At 40.3% G+C, this 22695-nt stretch overlaps 1 protein-coding gene and 1 long non-coding RNA gene across 3 annotated transcripts in view; one reads left to right on the plus strand and one right to left on the minus strand.

The window, feature by feature from the left end:
• The first annotated feature begins 7621 nt into the window (after positions 1 to 7621).
• Positions 7622 to 15756, plus strand: LOC131280603 (uncharacterized). Its single transcript, XR_009188265.1, has 3 exons — positions 7622 to 7828; positions 14974 to 15070; positions 15671 to 15756. It is a non-coding gene; the product is annotated as an uncharacterized lncRNA (long non-coding RNA).
• Positions 15757 to 19830: 4074 nt separating this feature from the next.
• Positions 19831 to 22695, minus strand: part of GALNTL6 (polypeptide N-acetylgalactosaminyltransferase like 6) — a 1335131-nt gene continuing 1332266 nt past the window's right edge. For both annotated transcript variants that reach the window (XM_058308264.2, XM_058308217.2), the window contains one exon: positions 19831 to 21444. In XM_058308264.2, coding sequence (XP_058164247.1) covers positions 21277 to 21444 — 168 coding nt within the window. In that variant the 3' untranslated portion in view covers positions 19831 to 21276. The remainder of the gene's footprint in view (positions 21445 to 22695) is intronic.

A 22695-nucleotide genomic window follows, 5' to 3' on the forward strand; every position in this document is an offset into this window, starting at 1 on the left:
GCTGGCTTTTTCTTGGAATTCATTGAAACCTTCAATGGAGTTCCCAACCTGTGGCCTGCCCTATGGAATTAAGACTTGCAACTGCCATGGTCACATGAACCAATTCCTATACTAAATCTCATAATATTTATGAAATCTCATCATGTATATCTATCTATCTATCTATCTATCTATCTATCTATCTATCTATCTATCTATCTATCTATCCTCCCCCCCACCCCCACCCCCCACCGTTGTCAGCTCTGCATCCATTCACTGTGTGTTCTGTGTCTGCCTGCATTCTTGTCAGGTGGCACTGGAAATCTGTGTCTCTTTCTATTGTGTCATCATGCTGCATCATCTCTCCGTGTGTGCAGTGCCACTCCTCGGCGGGTTGCAGTTTTTGTGTGGGGCAGCTCTTCTTGTGGGGCACACTCCTTGTGCATGGGGCACCCCTTTGTGGGCACCACTGTGTGGCACAGCAGCACTGAGTGTGGGCCAGCTCACTACAAGGGCCAGGAGGCCCTGGGTATCGAACCCTGGACCTCCTATATGGTAGGTAGACACTCTCTCATTTGAGCCACATCCTCTTCCCATCATGTATATTTATATAGGCATACCTTGGAGATATTGCCAGTTCAATTCCAGACCACCACAATAAAGCAAATATCACAGTAAAGCAAGTCACATGAATTCTTTTGGTTTCCCAGTGCATATAAAACTTGGGTTTATACTATACTGAACTCTATTAAGTGTCCAATAGCATTGTGTCTGAAAAAAAAACAATGTACATACCTTAATTAAAAGTTGACACAGAGACACGAAGTGAGTATGGCGCCAGTAGACAACTCAGGGTTGCCACTAACTCTCAATTTGTGAAAAATGCAATATTTCGCAAGCAAAATAAAACAAAATGCAATAAGGTTTGCTTATATCTTCTGTTGGCTCTCTTTCTGTGGAGAACCATGACTAGTATCCTGTATGTGTGTGTTTTCTGCAGTTCTTTCCAGAGTCCCTCTATTAGATGGCTTGGGTAGGTGGCTACAGTCACTGCTTGCAAAACATGTTCTATGCCTTTTTTTCCTTTCTCTCTCTCTCTTTTTTTTAAAGATTTATTTTTCATTTATTCCCCCCACCCCAGCTGTCTGCTCTCTGTGTCCGTTTGCTGTGTGTTCTTCTGTGCCCACTTGTATTCTTGTCAGTGGCACCGGGAATCTGTGTCTCTTTTGGTTGCATCATTTTGCTGCATCAGCTCTCCTGTGTGCAGCCCCACTCCTGCACATTTTTTTGGTGTGGGGAGGCTCACCTTATGGGGCGCACTCCTTGCGCGTGGGGCTCCCCTACACGGGGGACACCCCTGCATGGCACGGCACTCCTTGCGCGCATCAGCACTGCGTATAGGCCAGCTTCACCATATGGGTCAGGAAGCCCTGGGTTTGAACCTTGGACCTCCCACGTGGTAGGCAGACACCCTATCCATTGAGCCAAATCCTCGTCCCTTCCTTCCTTGTTTGATGCATAACCCCTCTATCCGCAATGACTCACTTTCTCCCAGGTGCTGCTATGGCTTCACAGCAGGACACGGTTATTGCCACATGGCCTAATGTTCCTTCCCTGGACCGTGTTCTGTTTCAGCTCCCTGCATGACAAATGTCTTCTCAGCCGGCTGGCTCTGGAAAACAGGCTGCTGTGAGCCTGACTGCAAGACTCCTGCACAAGCTGCCTTCCAGACCCATGCTCACGATCTTGCTCTCTCTTCTGCTTGAGGGAAGAAAAGTGCACATTTAAACCTGACCCTGAACTCCTAAGCCACATTTTGGGAGTAAACAAAATGACTTGGTATTTTTGTGGCGTATTATCTCTCTCACTAGCACCAGTGAGTATAGTATAAGTGGCATTTTATTTCATGCATTTTTCTATCATCCAGTCCAGTCTTGCCCTTTTAGCTTGAGTACCAGAATTCATCATGCCTCATTTTAAGCTGTACTCTACCACCTGTTTTTAAAAAGCTCACTTCCCGCCCTTGAACTTGACATACCTACTGCTATTCTTGCACCAACAGCTTGGATTCCCCCTTTGAGAGATCCTCTCCTTTTCTTTGGTTTATGTTACTTTCACTGTGCTAGATAATTCATTTCCTTACTGTCCTCTGAGCTGCCAGAGCCTCACCTTCTGTACAGCCTCCACTGATGGCTGCCCCTGCTGGGGTCCACCCAGTCCCAGCAATGCAGGGAACCCAGACAGCTACAGTCGATTAAAATGTATTTTCCCTCCAAGAAATCTGAATCAAAGCAAAACTTTCCTGGTGGTTGACACAGTCTGGGATGAGCAAGGTTAGAGTATGAGTAAGTTTGGTGTGTCCACAGTACAATGTAATACTGTGTGCTGTCATTATTTATGTGCAGGAACAGATAAATCCAATATTTCAAATTGGAATCTGCAGATCCAAACATTTGCATGGATATGTTCATGTTTAGGATGATATTTTGTTTGTCATTTAAGTAAGTAGGCAGGGGTTTATAGTCCTAGGGGGTTTTGAAAATTTGTCTAACCATCGAGATGTTGAAGGTCCTGAGGTGACCTCATTTCTGTCCTATTTATTGCATATCCAGGCCTGGGTATAATCTTTGGCTCTTTCCCTCTACTTTTGCTTTAATTGACATGTGGGAAGTGAAGTCCATTCCCCTTATTTCATAATATATCCCATCCTTGGTAGTATAACTCAAAGTCAAGGTTGCTTTGTAATTCCCAGTAACAAGGAGAACTTACACCTGATTAGAAGTTATTTTGTTACCTGGAGACATGCAATGCCCTATTTGTTATCATTCTGGCTTGATAAGTAATCAATCTTAAGCTGCCCACTACTTTAGCTGAGCTTGGTTTTATGAATTGTTTCTCAAATTGCTCAGTAGCAGCTACATTAGAATCAGGATACCTCTTTTCTTTACCTGTTGTGAAATTTTTAATTTATCATGTGAAACTAAGTAAGTCCCCATTAAAATACCCACCACACAGCTTTTTAAAATTTTGAGGTGAATTTTCATTTACAAATGCATAATTACATATTTTCACAAAAATTAGAGATTATGATTAGTCTCCTCTCCTTTAAATTCAAGGATAGCTTAGCTGTGAGAAATAGGATGGAGGCGTTCCAGAAATCTTAGTCCATGGTCCTCCAGCTATAATTAAAATTCAATTCTAACCTTCAAATATCTTTAGAATGTGGATCATAAGCATTTTGGGACATTGTGTTTGAGTTCAGTGAGGTTAGGGTTCTAGAAAAGCTGTAATATTTTTACTCATTCATCAAATTAGAAACTGCATATTTTAGATCCCTCTGAAGAATAATTAAATATTCAGTAATTTTAAAGCTGCATTGTAGCAGGGGAAATTGTGATTAAATAGCACTTTTGCTATAAGAGACACTCAAAAACTTCAGTCTAGAATACATCATGTAGGAGGAGGTGTAAAAAAGCAGTCTCTCACCTTCGAGCTTCTGAGTTTCTCCAGATGTCTCCTGTGTTCATTTTCCCTGGTAATTATATTAGGATTTAGGAGAAGATGATCTAGGAGATGACCTAGAGATGTAGTTAGCACGATGTCATTGTCAGATTGGAGACTTTACAGATGACACATCCGCTCTGACTCTTCCTGATGCTGCTCTGTGACCTGAGCTTACAGCTTCTTGATGCCCTAGTCTGGACCTGCTAAATGGATATAGTTAGAAGGAGGGTACGGTTATAAAGAACCCAAACTATTGTACTAGACTAGTGAATTTTTCTATAAAAAGAATAGATGCAGAATGTATTAATATTTATATATAGAAATGTTTAGAATTTTCTCACATGGTACCATAGACCAGTACTGTTGTCCCCAGGTAAGTATGTGGTCTGTGTACAATAACTGGGTTTAAAAAGCCTACTTTCATGCTAATTGGATGCTGAATATGTACCCATTAATGCATTTATTATGTTTATTTATTTAACACTTATACTCAAGAAATGATCTGTATTTGATTTTATTTCCTTGCCCAAACACTTTGACTCTTGCCTAAAAATGTACTTTGGCAACAATAATGGCTTCACTTTGGGGGTATTTATTAGATGCCAGGTTCTGGACTAAGTGAATCAAATTCTGTTTTACTTGTACAACCTTCTAAAACCCACTTTACAACTTAGAAACCCCCTCATGGGCTTCCCTATGACTACTTCAATGAGGGGGAAGGTTTTGAGCTGGATCTAGAGCTCTGAACCTCAGACTGACACTAATCAGAAGCTGGCGTGCTGTGTCACTGCAGCTCCTCTCAGCCCGGCCCTGCAAGAGGGATGCCCTGAAGCCCTGAAGGTAATAAGTTCTTCCAGTGGAAAGAACTCTGAGCCGCTCCTATTTTCTATCCAGTAAGCCTGGAAAGGAGACTGGCCCACTGTAAGGATTTACACGTCATGGTAAATGTGATGATCAGGTTCCTAAAAATTGTGGATTGACTGAAGACCTAATACATAGTATCCCATACAACTTTGCTTCTGACCAAGAACTCACTTTATAGTGAAAGGCAATGAGTTCTTAACCAGTTATTTGTTGACTTACATGTTCCCCATCATCCAGAAGCAACTGACTCTACTGAAAGGCCTATTGAAGAATTCCTTTTGGCACCAGCTGGAATGTAACACCTTGCAAAGTGCTACATGCAGACTGACATCAGCTGCCTGCTCTTGGGCCAATTAATGGCACTTTTTTAAGAATACATGGATCTTGGAATCAAAGAATATAAATAATTGTATCTACTGACCAATAAAAACATTTTCTTCTGTCCCCGTGACTCTGGACACTGTTTTAGCTTTAAGGCCCCAAGGGATGAATATGTTTGTCAGGGAACAAAATGGTTCCAGTGGGTTGGATACTGGAACTATTATGTGACTATTTTGGGCTCTTTATGCCACTAGAAGAGAAAGCTTTGGTGTTGACATTGGGGATTTATCCTGAGTAGCAAGGCAAAAGAGAATTGCTGTTCTGACACTCAGAGTATGCAGAGTATTCCTTTTACTACAGCTAGAGATAACACTGAATGGAGGGTTCCTACAATTCCAAAGAGACAGGAACCCCAAGGACCCAGATCCATCAAGGGCAAAGGTCTGAGTGACCTCACCAGGGAAAGAAGCAAGAGCAGCAAAGTTCTACGGGAAGAGGAAAGTCATAAGAGAAATGATGGCTATGACCTCTAACTTCACCTTCTTCTTTGCCTTGAAATACGTCGATCACATCTCTTAGTTTCTGACCTCTCACTATCTGAAGTCAGAAGCCAATAGATTGGGGTTAAAGAGATACTTGCATGCTAGCTAAGTTTCCTTTTCTTTCCTCTGCCCTTCCAACATCGTAAAGGCAGATTTATTCACGTTGCAATTTAGTTCCCAGGTTGCAGGATGTTGAGTGGGGTTATGATAGAACTAGAGGAGTTAACATCACTCCGAGAGCATGGATTAGAGTTGGTGCAAGAACTTTGTGTCTTCCTCTTGGGAGAGGGCTCCTGAACCTTTCACTCTATAAAGGTGGTTGCATTTTGTTAGGTGGGAACTTTTGGGGGAAATTTAATTAAGGGGAGAAGAATACAGGCAAATGTTGGGCAGACAAAGACATGAACTGGAATAGATATTTACCCTTTCTCTGACTTCCCAGAATTCATATCCCCTTTCTCACTTGGGGGAAATTCCTCACTGTGTGAATTTTGGTGAGAGGCTGAATTCTGCCTTCCATTAGGAAAGGTAAAGAGAATCAGACACTCCCTCTTTGCCCCTCTGGCCCCTATACTATAATCATGTGACCTAGGCCTAGCCAATCAGATGCTTCCAGGGGGGAATTTGACTTTTAAGTGAGAGATAAAAGATGCAGTGAAACTTTAGAATTCACCTCAGAATGGCTACGAACAGTGGGAAGGAATGGCAGAACTCAGTGTCCAGGCAGCAGTGGCTGACCCAGCAGCAGCTGTGGCAGCAATTCATTCTGTGGCACTGTAACCTGGCAATTTCAGGGGCATAACCTGGCCCATGGCTTGGAGTGACACTTAGTTGTCTTAATTCCCAGTCATTTTTCTCACCTGATTCTGCTGTTAATTCTCTGAACTCTCTGATATCTTTCCAATAAATTCCTTTCCTAATTAAGTTTCCCAGTGTAGCTCTTACAACCAAGAACACTTCATGTTAACGATATATCCTACTACTCCATTTTCTGTTGGGAGTTCAGGTCATCAAGTGCTTATGTCAATTTGCCAATGGTTATGCAGTAAATATCATAGCTGCAAGTTGAATTCAGATCTGTGTGATGCTAAGCTTGTACTCTGAACCACGACTTTGTTAAGTCCCATGAATTAAAAGTAGAAAATATTACAGAGAGTAGTTTGTTATTGTTTTTAGAGAATTCCTTCTTAGCTGAAGGACACGAAGAAGTCTGGTGGTAAATTGCCACCAACTGCTGAGGCTACTGTTAAGGAATATAAAGTCATGCTGATGAACCAAGGCAGCTGCTTGTGCTCTCACTTTCAACCCAGAACCTTACAGAAGTCTGTTTCTAGTATTAGGTCTGTCCTTGTTTTTCTGAAAAGTCTAGACAGGGTGATGCTTCCTACCACTTCTCTGCTTGCCCATGACTGGCCCCTTCCTCATGCTTCCTGCTTTCTTTCCCACTTCCTCTAAGACAAACTCCTTCTGTTGATTGCCACCTCAGACTTTCACTTCTCTGAGAGGAAATTTATACAATTATTTAAAAAAAAATTTTTTTTTTAAAGGATAATCCTGCTCTTTTAAGAGGAATTTTTCCTATACAGAGGCCTGGTAAATGCTGCTCTGGTCCTTGGTGAGCCTGACATTTAAAGGCCTTCTGAGAAGACATCTCATCATCCCCCCTGGGGAGATATTTCACTATCTGGCGGCTCTTCTCATCACAGACATTGTTTACATTTCTCTGTCCTTAATTTCACCCCAATTTATTCCTTCATCTCAGCTCAGTAATGACTCTGACTGTTGTTTACACTCTGTGGACACTTTACAATGACAATCACGTCTCCTTTTGGTTGCTGCTCAGCAGAGATGGGCATTTTAGAAGCTTTTAATCAGTTCTTTTCATCTGTCACTCCCTTTGCCCTCTGAGTCAGATTTGTACTCTCCTCTTAACTTTCAGTTTTAGCACAGTTGGAAATATGATTAGCATATAGATTTTTACTCCTTCTCTAAGGGTTTTAAAATTGATTGACAAAGAGGTTATATGTTTTTCAGAAGACCCAAGGTCTAATACAGCAGACTCCACTATTGCCTGGGCCAGCTTCATTTTTTTTTTTTTAAAGACATTTATTGTCACTATTGATAACATATAATAGCATAAACACAGCTTCAAGGGGAAATGTATTTGGAAGAGATGCATGGGCCAATGAAAATATTAGAAATCCAGAATGATCTGTCCAGCTTGGATGTTGTATTCTCAGTTGGGCACAGTTCGACATTGTAGTAGTTTGATATGGGTATGAATTCCAAAAATAGATATTGGATTATGCTTGTAATCTGATCTGTACCTGGGCATGATTGAGTTATGATTAGGCTGTTGAGTCCCCACCCCTTGGTGGGTGGGGACTCACAGATAAAAGGCATGGCAAAGAACAGAGTGGAGAGTTTTCTGATGTTGGAGTTTAATGCTGAAGACTTAAACTGGAGCCCCGGGAAGTCAGGATGCAGAGGAAAGAGAAGCCAGCCCCAGGAAGAAAGGAACCATGAACCCAGAGTAAAGCAAGCCCCAGGAACATAGGAACCCAGGAAGCCTGAACCCTCGCAGACGTTGGCAGCCATCTTGCTCCAAATACACTTTGGTGAGGGAAGTAACTTATGCTTTATGGCCAGGTATCTGTAAGTTCCTACCCTGAATAAATACCCTTTATGAAAACCAACCAATTTCTGGTATTTTGCATCAGCACTCCTTTGGCTGACTAATACAGACATCTTTGGGGGAAGCAGCATTATTCTTCAACATTCCTTTTAGTCATGCTTCCTGCTTACAGTCAAGTGTGCTTGGTAATGAGAAGTTTAATTGCAAGACTTTCATACAAAATTCAGATGCAGTTTGTATTTTGCTCAAGCTGTACATCTCAAATAATAAAGCAGAACTATAGTTTTCACTTATCTTATTGTGCCCAAATTCAGGAAATGTTACTTACCTTAAGATTGGTTGTAGAATGCTTTAAATGTATCTGCAGTGGTTTATTGCTCTTTCAATAACCATCACTCTTTGTGTAAACAGGAATCTCTATTGCCAGGGATAGCTTCTGTGATCCTGTAGCTAGGATTTCTTTGGATCTAATGTTACTTTTTGCAGCTATCTTGTAGTGTCCTTTGTTTTGTTTTAAGGAATATTTATCAAGCACTGCACAGTTTAACTGCCTATGAAGATTAGGTCCAGGCTGTTTACTTACTGGATTAGCTAAAATTGGCAATTGGAATAAGAGTCTTCCCTTTCCAATGGTTGGTAGAGCTGGCATTTTTCCTGCCACGTTGAAAAATGTCAGTGAGCTGTTTAATATGCTTATATTGTCTCTCTTTTAGGAAAAAATTGAAACCAGTGAATGAAAAATCAGAGCCTGCTTAGTTTTGGTAATGTAATTGCCACCTAGTTAACATTTAACAATTAAGAGTTTGAATTTGGCTATTTCAAAAGCCTGAGTAAACTAAGAACTTTATTCCTTGCTGTTTTTTTTTAAAGATTTATTTTTTATTTATTTCTCTCCCCACCCCCCCGCCCCATTTTCTGATCTCTGTGTCCATTCACTGTGTGTTCTTCTGTGACTGCTTCTATCCTTATCAGCAGCACGAGAAACTGTGTTTCTTTTTGTTGCGTCATCTTGTTGTGTCAGCTCTCCTTGTGTGCAGCGCCATTCTTGGGCAGGCTGCACTTTCTTTCACACTGGGCAGCTCTCCTTATGAGGCGCACTCCTTGTGCGTGAGGCTCCCCTACGCGGGGGACACCCCTGCGTGGCATGGCACTCCTTGTGCACATTAGCACTGTGCGTGGGCCAGCTCCACATGGGTCAAGGAGGCCCGGGGTTTGAACCGCGGACCTCCCATGTGGTAGGCGGATGCCCTATCCATTGGGTCAAGTCCGCTTCCCCTTACTGTTTTTTATCATCATAATGGAGCAGAATGAATGGGCTTATATTTTCACTGGGTTGTGCTTTGTTTTGGGGGGACTTTCCTTGAGCCAAAAAAGCACTTACCTTTGCCTCTATTCCTCATCTTTACCACTATTACCCAGCAAGGGCTTGCTGCTCAGCACAGACAGAGGCCAATACTATGACATTGGGATTTTGAGAAAAAGAGTTTTAGTGTGAGATGGAATGGTAAGGAGACAGGTGGCAAGGCTTAACTCTGTCTTCCCAATCTGAGAGTTGAGGGAGATTTTATGGGAATGGAAGGTGAGAGGTGAGGACAGAAGTTTGATTCGGCCTAGTCCAATTGGTTAATTATAGAGTTGTCCATATGTGGTAGAGTGGTCTTCCTTATTGAAAGACATTTTGCATTTGATTTACTTCCCATGCCTCCCTTTCCTCATAATCTTGGTTCTGAGGGCATGACCTTTTCTCCTGGCAGCTCAAAAGTTGTCAAAAGGACATATGTCTGTTTTCTGTGCATGCTCAGTGTATATGACCTGTGGTTAAACCAGCTCCAAGGAAAAGGTTACAGGAAAAGAAGACATCCACCCAAACCACTTTTGGCCTGCCCCTGGTTTCACCACCAGAGCTCAAAAACATCTTCACACATAGGAATAGGAGACAGGAGGCTGGTAACTGCATACACAGAGTCCTTCCCAAGGCACTGATTCTCAATCTTTGTTCTATTGGGACAGTGATGGATGGCCTCCACTGGCCCCATGTTTTCCTCATAGTCAGAACCAGGGTTATCCTTATCTCTTAGAACTAACTAACTATGCTCCTTTTGTCACACCATCGAGAAAGTCCATCTGGGTATAAGTGAGTGAGAATCATGTTATTTTAGGAATAACTTCAAATTCTTTTAACTCAATAAATAATTTAGAAACTTTGGTGCTTTGTCAATTATTAATAAACTATATGGGACACGCCTAATCACTAGTCAAGTTACATGGATAGACTGAACAAGGAATGGAGAACCACTGTTTCTCCCGTGCTTCTTTGTCAGGATTTCAAGGGTGAAATAGTGTGCGCCTATCAGCTGTTTGGATAAAAGGGGATATTTAGGAAAAGGAAGCAAGAAGACGCTTTCCCATCACAAGGGAATGCATTTCTAATTTCTGTCCTGCAGGGAAGATATCAGGGCATTTTTATTTTATTAAAGTTTGAGACTTCAAAAATTTTCAGATTTTTTTTTCTTTTTTTCTTTTTCTTTGAATGCTTTTCAGTCATCCATGAAAAACAATAGTAAAGGAGAACAGGATTACTATTAAGAATGGCTTTCCTTTAAATGTTACACCTGGCTGTAGTTTTAAAATTGGGTAAACAGAATTTCAGCCTGCAGACAAGGTTTACAGACTATTTGACCAGCCTGTGAATTTGATTATGTGATCAGCTTCAGAGGAGGAAGCTTTGCCAGGAAGCAGTACTGCAGGTTCTTGTGAACTTGTATGATTAGCATCTAGCTCTCAGTCACTAAATAAATGTTAGAATTAATAGCTTACCAGCCATCTATAAAACCCAAGATTGCCCCATGACTCATTATCTCATTTGTTAAATGCTGTGTAGATCATGTCACTTTGTTCAGACAAACATTGCCAATGATCACTCTTATCCCAACCCTCCAAACTCTCCAACCTAGGGAAAATATGTGCCCTGATTGCCAGACAAAATTCTAATAGCTTAACATGGGTCCCCTTTGGGACTTTATTTTCATTATTATTACATCACAGAATTTTCTAGTTGTAAGGGACAGTATAGTACAGTACAGTTAAAGAATGAATAATTCTGAAATATTTACCTCTTTTGCCTATGGTCATACAGCTAATTAGTAGCAGAGCTTAGCTTCTATAAAATTAGAGTTGGTGACCTAGTAATTAAAACAGACAAACAAAAACCAAACAAACAGCTTTGCTGGATGTTTAGTAAACCTTCCTATTGTGATGATTTGGAAGAATAAGCACAGTTGATCAAACACAATGTGCCTTGAAGAAGTTCAAGCATATTACTTTACATCAGGTCAAAACAGTCACTATTAGGAAAGTAATTACCACAACCATTGCTTTTGATTCTTTTCCATTTGTGTGGTTCAGTAGCATAAGCAAACTGAAGTAAAGTCTGTAGGCCAAGAACAATCAGTAAGCCTTCTTCAATTACTTTTGAAGCCATTTTTGATTGTCTTATTTTCCAATGTTTGCCTTAGACGTGCCTCCTTTGTCCGTTTCATCCATTTCTTGTTGTTTAATTAGTTTTAGAGATCAATGTCACTACCCTGGAAGGTTTTCAAACCACAGATTCCTGCTTACAAATGGATAAATATGAATTTGCTGGATAAATATACTTACATGGCTTCTTCTGTTTTTCCTCTCCTTGAGTTCCTGGCGCCCCAGGATTCCCTGGGAAATGGTTAGTGCTCATTCCATTAACAATGAAGAGTCCTAAACTTACACAATGCTGCCCTCCTGCCGCAGTGTTACTGAGTTCTAAGCCGTTAAGATGAATACCTCCCTCAAGCGATTCAACGTGACATATCTCTATTTGCCATTTCCATCTGTAAACAGAAAGTCCACAATAATTTTTATACTTCTGAGTTTGTATTGGATCTTTCTTTTTCTCAGATTCCTTTATCTAACTACTGACAATCTCTAGTGAGTATCATTATATACATTTAGTCTGCCAGCATGAAACTGGGAGAGAGAAGGGGCAGTCTTTCTACCACCTGGGCTTCTGCCAACAGGGAGTTATATGGGAGAGGGAATTAGGGGTTCATGCAGACAGGGATCTGTGCACTTGTAAGGAGACTTATTTTTCTCCCCACTGCACAGTGGCGTGTGTTTTGATTGTGCCTCTATTTTTTTCTTGGGGCAGCAATTATGAAACAATTCATCTCATCAATCAAAATGTCCAGTTAAGGTACATTCCTTATGCTTTAAAGAATGGGCTTCCATTTATATTGTTTTCTCTCTTCTCTTCCTCTCTTTCTTTCTTTCCGTCCCCCTTTTCCCTTTCTCTCCCTCCCTCTCTCTCTGCCTCTGATTCTCTCTCTCTCATTCTCTCTGCTTTCCATTCTCAAGAATGAGTAAAGGAAAAGACTGAGAGTAATGTAGGGATCTAGGCTTTATTTCTGTTATCCATCCATCCATCCATCCATCCATCCATCCATCCATCCAAAATTTTAAGCATCTAATGTATATGTGTCTTTGGCTATGTGATTCCTGCCTCCATGGGTCTATTGCTGACGTACATTTTAGAAGCCTTACATTTGTGTATTTTATTTGGTTTGGTTTGTTTGTTTGGTTATAAATCAGAAAATTTATTGTCTCATTTTTGCTGTGGCTGCAATATAGCTTGTGAGGAAAAAACGCTGTAGAAAATAGCTTCATTTCATAGCAGTCTTGTCCCAATTTCATGTGTTTCAGGATGCAGTAAAACTGGACAAACAGTTCATCCCACATTCTGAAGATGCGATACATTTATCAGGCAAGCCCATCAGACACTATTCCCACCCTTCAATAGAGGAATTACCCTGGTACAATGCAAAACCAAGCAAGTAATTAGCATTAAAAAGATAATGCCTTCTTTTTGTTTTATTGCTGAATTCTCTGATAGTTACCTCCTTGCAAATCCTCATCCAACAAGCAAAGCACAATCTACACAAAGCAAATTAAGAATAGCGATTTTAATATTGTAAAGGTTACTTACGACTTCAATAGTTTCATAAGTTCTACTTTAGTTTTTCTTTGCTTTTTAATTAAGTATATACAAACAGAGTAGACAAACGAATTTCCTTTATGAAGCATCTATCTTATAAGATTTTTATTTATGTACTCCAAATTAAGCTGGTTATTGTGATGTTATTTTGGTACCTTGATTAGATGAATAAAGTTTTAGGGACATTTCAAGCCATGACTAGTCTCGATATTATACTCTAGATATAATAGTGCATTTATTTCAAAAAAGCTTGACGTTCAAACTTAAAAATAACAACGGTAGAACCACATATCCTAGAAGATTTCAAAGGACTTCCAAATAAGAGAATCTTAGTAGTCAAAGCCAGGTCCACTTTGTGAATCATTAACTCTTGGCTATGAGGCTGCAGTCTTAACCTATTTCTCTTATCCATGAATCTTTTGTTTTGTGTCTTCAAGAAGAAGGTGATAGTACATCCCAGTTTCCCCAGTCCTGGTTTTCATCTGTTTTTCTGCCATAATTATTAATAATACCCCATTTAATGATCTGGTTTGTATAATAATTTCTGTGGCCACTGTGGTGGTTTGAAACTGTATGTACTCTAGAAAAACACGTTATTAAATTTAATCCGTTCCTGTGGGTGTGAGCCCAATATAAGTAGGACCTGTTGTTGAGGTTATTTCAGGTAAGGTGTGGTCCACCTCAATCAGGATGGGTCTTAATCCATACTGGAATCCTTTATGAGAGAATGAAATTTAGAAATACAGAGAAAGTCACAGAGCGAGCAGCCAGAAGCTGAACATAAATGTCCGAGAGGAGAACACAGGAGACCACTGCCATATACTTTACCATATGACAGAGGAACTTGGTACCAAGGATCATCGACAGCCAGCCCCAGAACACCAGTCTTTGGGAAGAAAGCATTGTTTGATGACATCTTGATTTGGTCTCAGAACTGTGAGCCATTGAATTCCCATTGTTTAAACTATCCCCTTGCCTGATATTTGCTTGAGCAGCCAAGGAAACTAAAACCCTTTTTAAGAATCACTGTGCTAGATTGTATGCTACTAGAGGGCAGACTTTCATTAGATAAATAATGTGGTTTACATTTTTCTTTGTAGGCCACAAAGCAACTTCATGTTCATTATCATATTTATCATTATTACAATCCTGCTAGGAAGGCCTAGAAAGGTAAAAGATAGCTCAATTTTAAATGGGAGAATGTATTAGTCAGCCAAAAGCGATGCTGATGCAAAGTACCCAGAACTCTGTTGGCTTTTACAAAGAGTATTTATTTGGGGTAGAAGCTTACAGTCACAAGGCCCTAAAGAATCCAACTCAAGGTACCATAAGAGGTACTTTCTCACCCAAAGTCATTTGCCACGTGTTGAATAAGATGGTGGGCAATGTCAGCGAGGTTCAGCCTTCCTTCTTCTTCTTAAGGCTCCAAAATCCCAGCTCCTTCTGATCTCAGCTGTAGGCTCATCTCTCTCCCCAGGGCTCATTTCTTTCTGGGCTCAGCTGCTCTGTTCTCTTCACAAGGTCACCTGTAGACTCATCTCTCAGGCTCATCTCTCTTCCTGGGGTCTCTGCTGTATCTAAGCAGCTGTCTTTCCTCCTCTGTGTTCTTCTTCTGTGTGTGTCTACTTCCGTGTGGGAGTCTGTTTTATCCCCAAGGGGGCTGGGACTCAATGCTAAGTCACACTCTAATGAAGTGATTGAATCAAAGCCCTAATGTTAACATAATTTAATCAGATGTCTTACCCAAATCTAGTACAATCAAAAGGATTCCTGCTCAGAGTAACAGACCCGTTTGTAAACATAATCTATATCTTTTTTGGAATTCATAAATAATATCAAACTGCCACAGAAAGTATAGGTTTTGAAAAACCAAACATGACATTTTTACCTAGCTGTTCTTACCCTTTGGTCTAATGCAAAACCTCACGCTTGTTGGGACTCAACACACACTTGCTGAGTTAAATTTAAAGAGCGTGCTGAGCCTTCAGAGGAAAAAGACAAGACAGCTGACATTGCCTGAAACAGGTTTTCCTAGTTGGGGAGAAGAGAAAAATGAGGCAAGACTGGGGATTTGCTGTTCTAACATTTCTCTTTTCCTCCACAAGTGAACTGCCCTGACACCCTCAAGTCACTGAAGGAATTTCTGAGCTGATGTTTTAACTTCTTTCCTGGCGGAAGTGTACTCAGGGTTTACGGAAACAGGTGAGAGTCAAAAAGGAAAAAAGAAAATAATTTCTCAGTGAATCCTGCTGATACCCTTGCATGTTGGCTGGTTGCTCGGCTCTGGTAACAGAGTGTAAATTGTGTGGCTGGGCTCCACAGTAGTGATAGTCCTCATGGCTTTAGAATCTGGCACCAAAGCTGCAGCTCATTTCTTTCCTCCATAGCCCTTCTCCCTGACTATCTTTTTTTTTTTAAGATTTATTTATTTATTTAATTCCCGCCCCCCCCCCCCAGTTGTCTGTTTTCTGTGACTATTTGCTGCGTCTTGTTTCTTTGTCCGCTTCTGTTGTCGTCAGCGGCACGGGAAGCCTGGGCAGGCTGCACTTTCTTTGGTGCTGGGTGGCTCTCCTTACGGGGCGCACTCCTTGCGTGTGAAGCTCCCCTATGCGGGGGACACCCCTGCGTGGCAGGGCACTCCTTGCGCGCATCAGCACTGCGCATGGCCAGCTCCACACGGGCCAAGGAGGCCCGGGGTTTGAACCGCAGACCTCCCATGTGGTAGACGGACGCCCTAACCACTGGGCCAAGTCCGTTTCCCCTCCCTGACTATCTTAAACCTTCCCTGCCTTGACCCCACAGGTGGTTTTCTGGCAACCAACTGATGTCTGAGGAGTATAGAAACAAGGTCTTCAGCTCTCCTCTGTTAAGTTCATCTCAACTCCATGTCCTTTCTCAAGGTGAGGCATTTATTATCTAGATGACTTGCCCCAGAAATTGTTTTATTTTAAACATTTCTGACATTGCCAAGTTATTTAGCACTTGTTTGGGCTCTCATTCTTTACAGATCCTTGTCTTGAGGCTGAAAGATGCTCGGAGAATGTGTGTGCGCCCGTGTGTCTGGCCCTTACCGTTTGCTAGTGAGCAGACATTAATGAGAAGTTGGCTCCTTATTTCAAGTGCAGCATTTCTTTTGTGAGACTATTTCTTGGACATCTCAGTCGCTCTGATATTTCCCTGCTGCTTCCTCAGGGACATTTAAAAAAACATATCTTAAAGAAAATAAAGCATGGCTGTTTCTCTTTCTCGCCTTATCCCAAGCCCCACAACTTCCCTACCTCTTCTATTGATTTATTTTTTGTAGAGAAGTTGTGGGTTTACAGAACAATCATGCAAAAAATATAGGCATCCCATATACCCCCCCACCCTCATTATTTCCTCACTGTCTTTGATCCCTTCTTTACTAGATGGGAGAGAATTGAATAGGATTTCTATTTCTTCGGTTCTTACTAGCTTTTGCAAGAATTCAAAGTCCTGGTGATAGAAGTGTAGATTTTTGTCCTAAGAGATTTTTTTTTTTTTAATCTACATTTTTTTTCTCACCGTGGCACTGAACCACATTACCAAATCCATAACTAACAATTTGCTGGGTGAGGGAAATTTGAATAGCAAGCATCAGTACACTGAGACAGCTTTTCTCATTCGTTCTCTTTCAACCGTCCTTAGTATACACAAAAATAATAGGAAAATACTTGAATAAAAATATTTGGAGGATTTACTCTGTATGCCAGTAGAGGCTAAAGTTCAGAAGATTTGTCTCCAGGTTTCTCGGAAGTGAAGTATCAAACAGTGTGCCTGACTGAGCTGTTGTCTGTTGAGAAGCCACAGTACCAGATAGACCAGTCTGATGTGTCAAGTGTACATACGAGTGACTGTGAAAAAAAGCTTCAGGCCAATGTCAAGTCTACGAAATAGAGTTGCAAACAGCTCCCTGTTCTGCAAGCAAAAGCTTCAGACATAAATCAAAGAGCAATCCTCCAGTGTCATCAGTGTGGGAAGGACTGGCTACTTGTCACGCTTCAGTGTTCTCAGCCACGGCTTCACACATGAAGTAATAACAGTTCGCAGTGTCATCCGAGAGCTATGATGGCAAGGATTGAACTTGTCAAGGAGCTGAATGGAGAGAAGCAGGATTATGCACACCCCATGTCTAGAGACAGAATTTGCCTCTCACCATTTATATTTACCCCTAGAGCCATAGGAATCCCTTTGTTTCCCTCTAATATATTCCTTCACAGGATTTATATAAGATGCCCTATTTCTAGTTTATCTTCAGCACCTGTTTAGGTAAGAGCATCATAGCCTTATATCCCTGCCAAGGCAAGAAGCCTAAAGAGATTTCACCAAATGGGTTCCAAAGAATAAATCAATGTTCACAATGTCATATTATTAGGATGGTCCCAAATTCTGAGTGATGTAACCCAGCAGTACTGGGGGGATGGGAGAACTGCCCACTCCTGGGAATGATGCTGTAATATTTAAGATGGGAAACCAAAAGCAGGCAGTCTGTCATAGCCTTGCCGTCAGTTCTGTTCCGAGCCCTTAGGCACGTGACGTCCTGGGCCAGCAAAGCCACAGAGTGGCAGGTGTGCCCGTCCATGACTGGACAGCAGGCTTTGTAGGTTGAAGCACAATTGGCTCTTTTCATGGGTCTGCCATCAGGTTTATAGTGCTGGTCTTTGCCATGAAAGACTCCTTTTTTCTCTCTCCTTTTGGATAATTATAAAAGGATCGAAACAGTTTTTCATATGAGAGCAAGAAGCACAAAATAGATATTTATATCGCTAGTTTGTTTATCTTTTTTTCAAAACACGTAATTGTCCTTGAAAGGAAGTGATGTCAAGTGTTGGTATTGATGTTATGTTTTGCAAAGGCATGAACAAAATGAGCCTAGCTCTCTCTTTCATTGTCTGTACATCTATTTTCATTATGTGTTACAAAAGTTCTATGTTATCAATTCACAGAATAATCCTGGAACTTGTATTATTCACTGAGGCCTCTGATATGAATATAATACCAACAGTCATATAACCATATTAATATTTTAACTAAATAGCAATGGACATAGAAGACACTAAATTGCTATTGCCATGGTATTAATTCAAAATTGGGAAAAAGTATTAGCTCCAGAATTAGTTCAAAATTGTTTGTCAGTGCAGCTTTTTCGCAGTTAATACATAAAAAGGATTTTAAAATTTTGCTATACTCTAACTTCTGGTGTGTTAGTAACAGTTCTCCAAGGAAACTGAACCAAAATATTATAAGATTTATTATAGGAACTGGCTCATGCAATCAAGAGGATTGGCACGTTTGAATTCTATAGGGCAGGCCGTAAGTTACGAACTCCAAAGAACATTTCCATGCATTCCCCAGGAGAAGCTGGGTGGCTGAAGCAGAGATAGAAATTCTTCTTTCAGACTTTTGAAATCAGTTCTCCCTCTAAGGCCTTCAACAGAGACTTCTCCCATTGCTGAAGGCAATCTCCTATGTTGATTGGAGGTATAGTCAGCTAGAGATGCAATAAACTGAGTAATCATTTAAATCCACAAAATACCCTCACAGTAACCATCAGGCCAGTGTTTATTTGACCAGCCAACAACACCAATAATAGCCAAATTGACACATGAACTTAATCATCTGGTAAGACCATTTCTTATTATGGAGAAGTAGCAATTTCTGAGACTAGATTAACTTTATGATATTTTTTTTCCCCTCCCATTCCTATAATCAGGTAGGTCAGTAATCTACTGTTCAATTTCTAAATCATGTTATTTCCAGGAAAGGGAATCTTTCTGAAAACCATTCAGTCTCTTTTGCCAAATAAATATATAATAGATATAAACATATGTAGTTTTATACTTTTAAGGATGGTGCCAGTGCCATTTCATTGGTACTGGAGATGCCTCTTTAAATGTGCTTATTTGGCAGTTTTGTGCCTTTCTGCTCAGGGGTAGATTATCTGGGCTTCATTTTGTTCTTGTTTGTATGTTCCCCATTTGCATGCATTTAACAATTGCTTGGCGGTTTGTAGTTTTAATTTTAGTTTGAATGTTTCAGGTTTCCATTTAAATTTTTTTAATTTTTATTTTTTATATTACATCCTTTCACTCGGGTGAAGTTAGGTCTAAGAGAGTAGTCCACCTAAGATCTGGAAATCAATCATTCTTCATCTCTGGGTATACACTAAAATGATGCACTCTTTAGGCTTTCTCAAAGGATAGTACCAAACATGTTATAACTGGCTTCACATGAGTGTAGCATCCTAAGTGATCATTTCAAATCTGGGCTTTCCAGTGTGCAGAACCCAGGGTTGTTCTTTGGTGGAATTGTAAATAATAGTCAACTGCTTAATGACATAATGGAATTTTTTATAGGGTCATCTAATTCTACAGCCAGATCACTCTCTGAACACTTGGGATAAATCTGCACTTTGTCTCTGAATTTTTCAACACTCAGGTTAATTTCTCACTATTGATTTTCTTCACTATGCATCTTGAATGCTTCACGATATCTTGACCTACACAAGATATCTCTCTGTCAATTTAAAAAGAATAGCTCTTCAAAAGAATGCTTAAAAAATCACCAAAGACAACTGAACTGAAAGATAACCAACAGGACAGTTTAACTGGGCGTTTTGATGAGGTTTTGAGAAGAGAACAAAATCATGAGCATTTATAAGAAAAGGTTTCATATATTAAAGTTGTGAAAGTGAATGTTACTGCTGTAGACATTTCCAGGGAGGCAGAGTGTTCTCATACAGCGAGTGGAAATTTCAGGTGAAATCGGAGTTATAACCAGAGCCACCTGGAATAACAGAATGAAGCAACACAGTATGGTTGAGAAAATTCTGCAGTAGCAGTCAGGAGACCCATTTCCCTGGCACAAGTTAGGCTTACTCTCTCTGGATTTTTGTCATTCAACTGTGAAAACAGCTCTAAAATTCAATGATTCTATATCCAAGATGATATATACATTTTTTGTTAACCAGAAAACCAAGTTAAAAGAATACCAAAAGGATAGTAAAACTGTTTCTTTACCTGAAAAAAAATTGAGAAATGGGTGATGAACACGATTCTTTCCTCTAGAGTCCTATCTTGATACTATATAGTCCTCCCCTGCCTCCATCATTATGGAAAAATAAAAACCTCTTTTAAGGATTAAATGTTCCATTTATTTTTCAAATCATTCCTTTTTTCACTTCTGGAATATTATCCCATTAACATAAAATGGTGTCAGAAGCACTTTGTTAACGGAAATTCTTTCTATGTGCTTCCAAATAAAACAGCAACAATATCATCAAGAACAACAGTAGAATAAAAACCCAAACAAACAAAACTATTTCTAAGTCCCCAGGACTGATCAAACAGAATTCAAGTGAGACATGCTGTTTTCACATGTCACTTGGAGTATAGATTTATTTGGGTTTAAGAATCTCCTAAGCAAATTGTATCAGCCTCACTCCATTTCCTTCTTTAATAAAAATTATGACTGGATGAACATCAAACGTTTAAAATTCTTAAAAATAATAGAAAAGTAAAAATAGATTTCCTAAGGAAATCCTTCTCCTAAACATTATATGGTTCTGCTGCTTCTGTGACATCTTTCTCTTTGGAGTAACTTGGTAGCATAGGATTATTGTTTCGTTTTTTTAAAAATCTGAATTCATACAAGGGCACTGCATTAGAACTTCAGTTGATTTATGGAGCATGAACATTCATGAATGATACGTTACCTCTGCTCTAAAAGGAAAATGGCAAATGTTAATCAAAGAAGGGGAACATGGGAAGTCCATTTCACTATGTAATTCAAGTCTTCTGTTTTAAGTCCTTCGATGTCCTCATCTTCATTTAAAAATAAAGCAAAAGAAAACAAGATGGCATGAGCACTCTAAAATCATCTGCAGCACTTTTCAGGGTTAAACCTGCTTAACCCATTCTAAGTCAGAGAATGGCACCAAAGAGGACAGCTCACCCCTTAAGCGTGGCTAGTTCTAAACCTGTGGGAGCCTCAGGTTGTCAGAGCAGTCATGCATTCTATTTCCACACCCCCCTCCCACCCAGTTATAGGATCCATTCATAGCTACTCACTACTGCAGGATTTGACCTGAGAAATGCTAGGATTTATTAACTCAGCAGTTGTTGTGAAAAGTCCCTAAATTATCTCTGCCCTTGGCCAGCAAGGGGACTGCTAGTCTCGAGTTCTCAGAAGCAGCTGGTGAGGTTCTCAGCCAAGTTCTTGAGAGGCAGGAAGTTCTTCAGGGCAACCTACTTTCGCGTGGCATTTACAGATCTTTAAACCAGGCTTCCTGGATCTAGGAAATGTTATTCCTGACTCCTTTGACCCAGATGCTGGCCTAAATTATTGTGTAATCCGTAGGTCATCAATCTTTCGTCCTCCCATCGTTCTTTCTAGGAGCTGGCATGGTGATTAAATTTTTCTAAAACCGTTGTATTAATATGTTCAAAAATCCACTGCTGAGTCTCAGCTAGAGGGTCGCATCTGGCCATGAAAATCTTCTTCTCGGCAGGATTGCAATCCATGCAGCTGTTGCTCACAGGATGGACTAGCGTTCTGTCCTGGAAGTACCAGAAAGAGAAGAAAAGGCTGACATAATATATGGTGCATGGTCAGAACCCAAATTATACCAAAGAAGCAAATGTTTTCCATTTCTAGTTCAGCCTATGGCCATCGAGTGAAAAGTAGACCAGCTCCACAGTCAAACAATCGCAGGGTGAGCTGGCAACATGGAACATGGTTTCCTGGGAGCCACTGGCCTCTAAGCAGGCTCAGTCAGAGACAAAAATATTCATTCATTCATTTTCTAAAAGCAAGCCATCCAGTTCCTATTATGTGGTAAGCCTTTTGCACCATACTTGGATTTTGAAGATAATAGGCATATGGAGATGCTTGTCAAGTAGCTAATAATATAGCTATTAGGCGAGAGGAAAATACACACAAAAACCTATAATTTAGTCCACAGCAGACCATCACTGCACACACATACACACATACACATAAAGGACAAGAAGAGTCATAATTTCCCCTACCCTCATATTGAGTCTCTAAAGGACTCTAATGCATTAGGTACTGAGCAGTCCTACTGAGAAGATGAATATGGAGTTGTGGGCAAGTTATGTATAGGCAATATCTGAATGCACTTCTGTCCCTTTTTAGTCCCTTTCCCCCCCCATTACTGGTTTTCCTGTGGTGCATTTTTCAATGCTTTCTGTAAAAAAGAGGAAGGAGTGTTCATCTAAAAAAAAAAGTGTGGGAGTGGGTGTAGCTCAGTGGTTGAGCACCTGCTTCCCGTGTATGAGATCCTGGGTTCAATCTCTGGTGCCTCCTTATAAAAACACATTAAAGATAGCAGCTCTGTGAATGAAAGTTATGACCGGAGTGCAAAATTTAAATAGTGAGCAAGCTCACTATCTGAATAGGTTCTATTGACCCATACCTTTTTATTGAGCAGGCAGAGAAAAGGGAGTTAATGCTATGAGAAAAAGATCTTTTCTTAATAGTTGCAAACTTTATTTCTTACCGTGTCTCTGCTAAACAGTAAATGCCAATAGCTTGTAAAAACTTCCCTAAGTCACTGCTTAAATTTTAGGATCAAGTAATATATTTTCAATTACCTTAAGAAATGTTTAGAAAATGATTCTTTTCTTTATCTGAGGAAGGCTAAACTTTAAATGTTTTTAGAATTAAGAGTTTCTCGGGCACCCTATGTAGACATTTCTGGGTTGCTCCTCTTTGGTAAGACTTTGTCAGTCAATATTTAATGTCCTTTTAGAATCCAGATGTTTGCATAGTTAAGCGCTGTATGAAGG

The sequence above is a fragment of the Dasypus novemcinctus genome, chromosome 1 (assembly GCF_030445035.2).
Source record: "Dasypus novemcinctus isolate mDasNov1 chromosome 1, mDasNov1.1.hap2, whole genome shotgun sequence".
In the NCBI taxonomy this organism is placed as follows: Eukaryota; Metazoa; Chordata; class Mammalia; order Cingulata; family Dasypodidae; genus Dasypus; species Dasypus novemcinctus.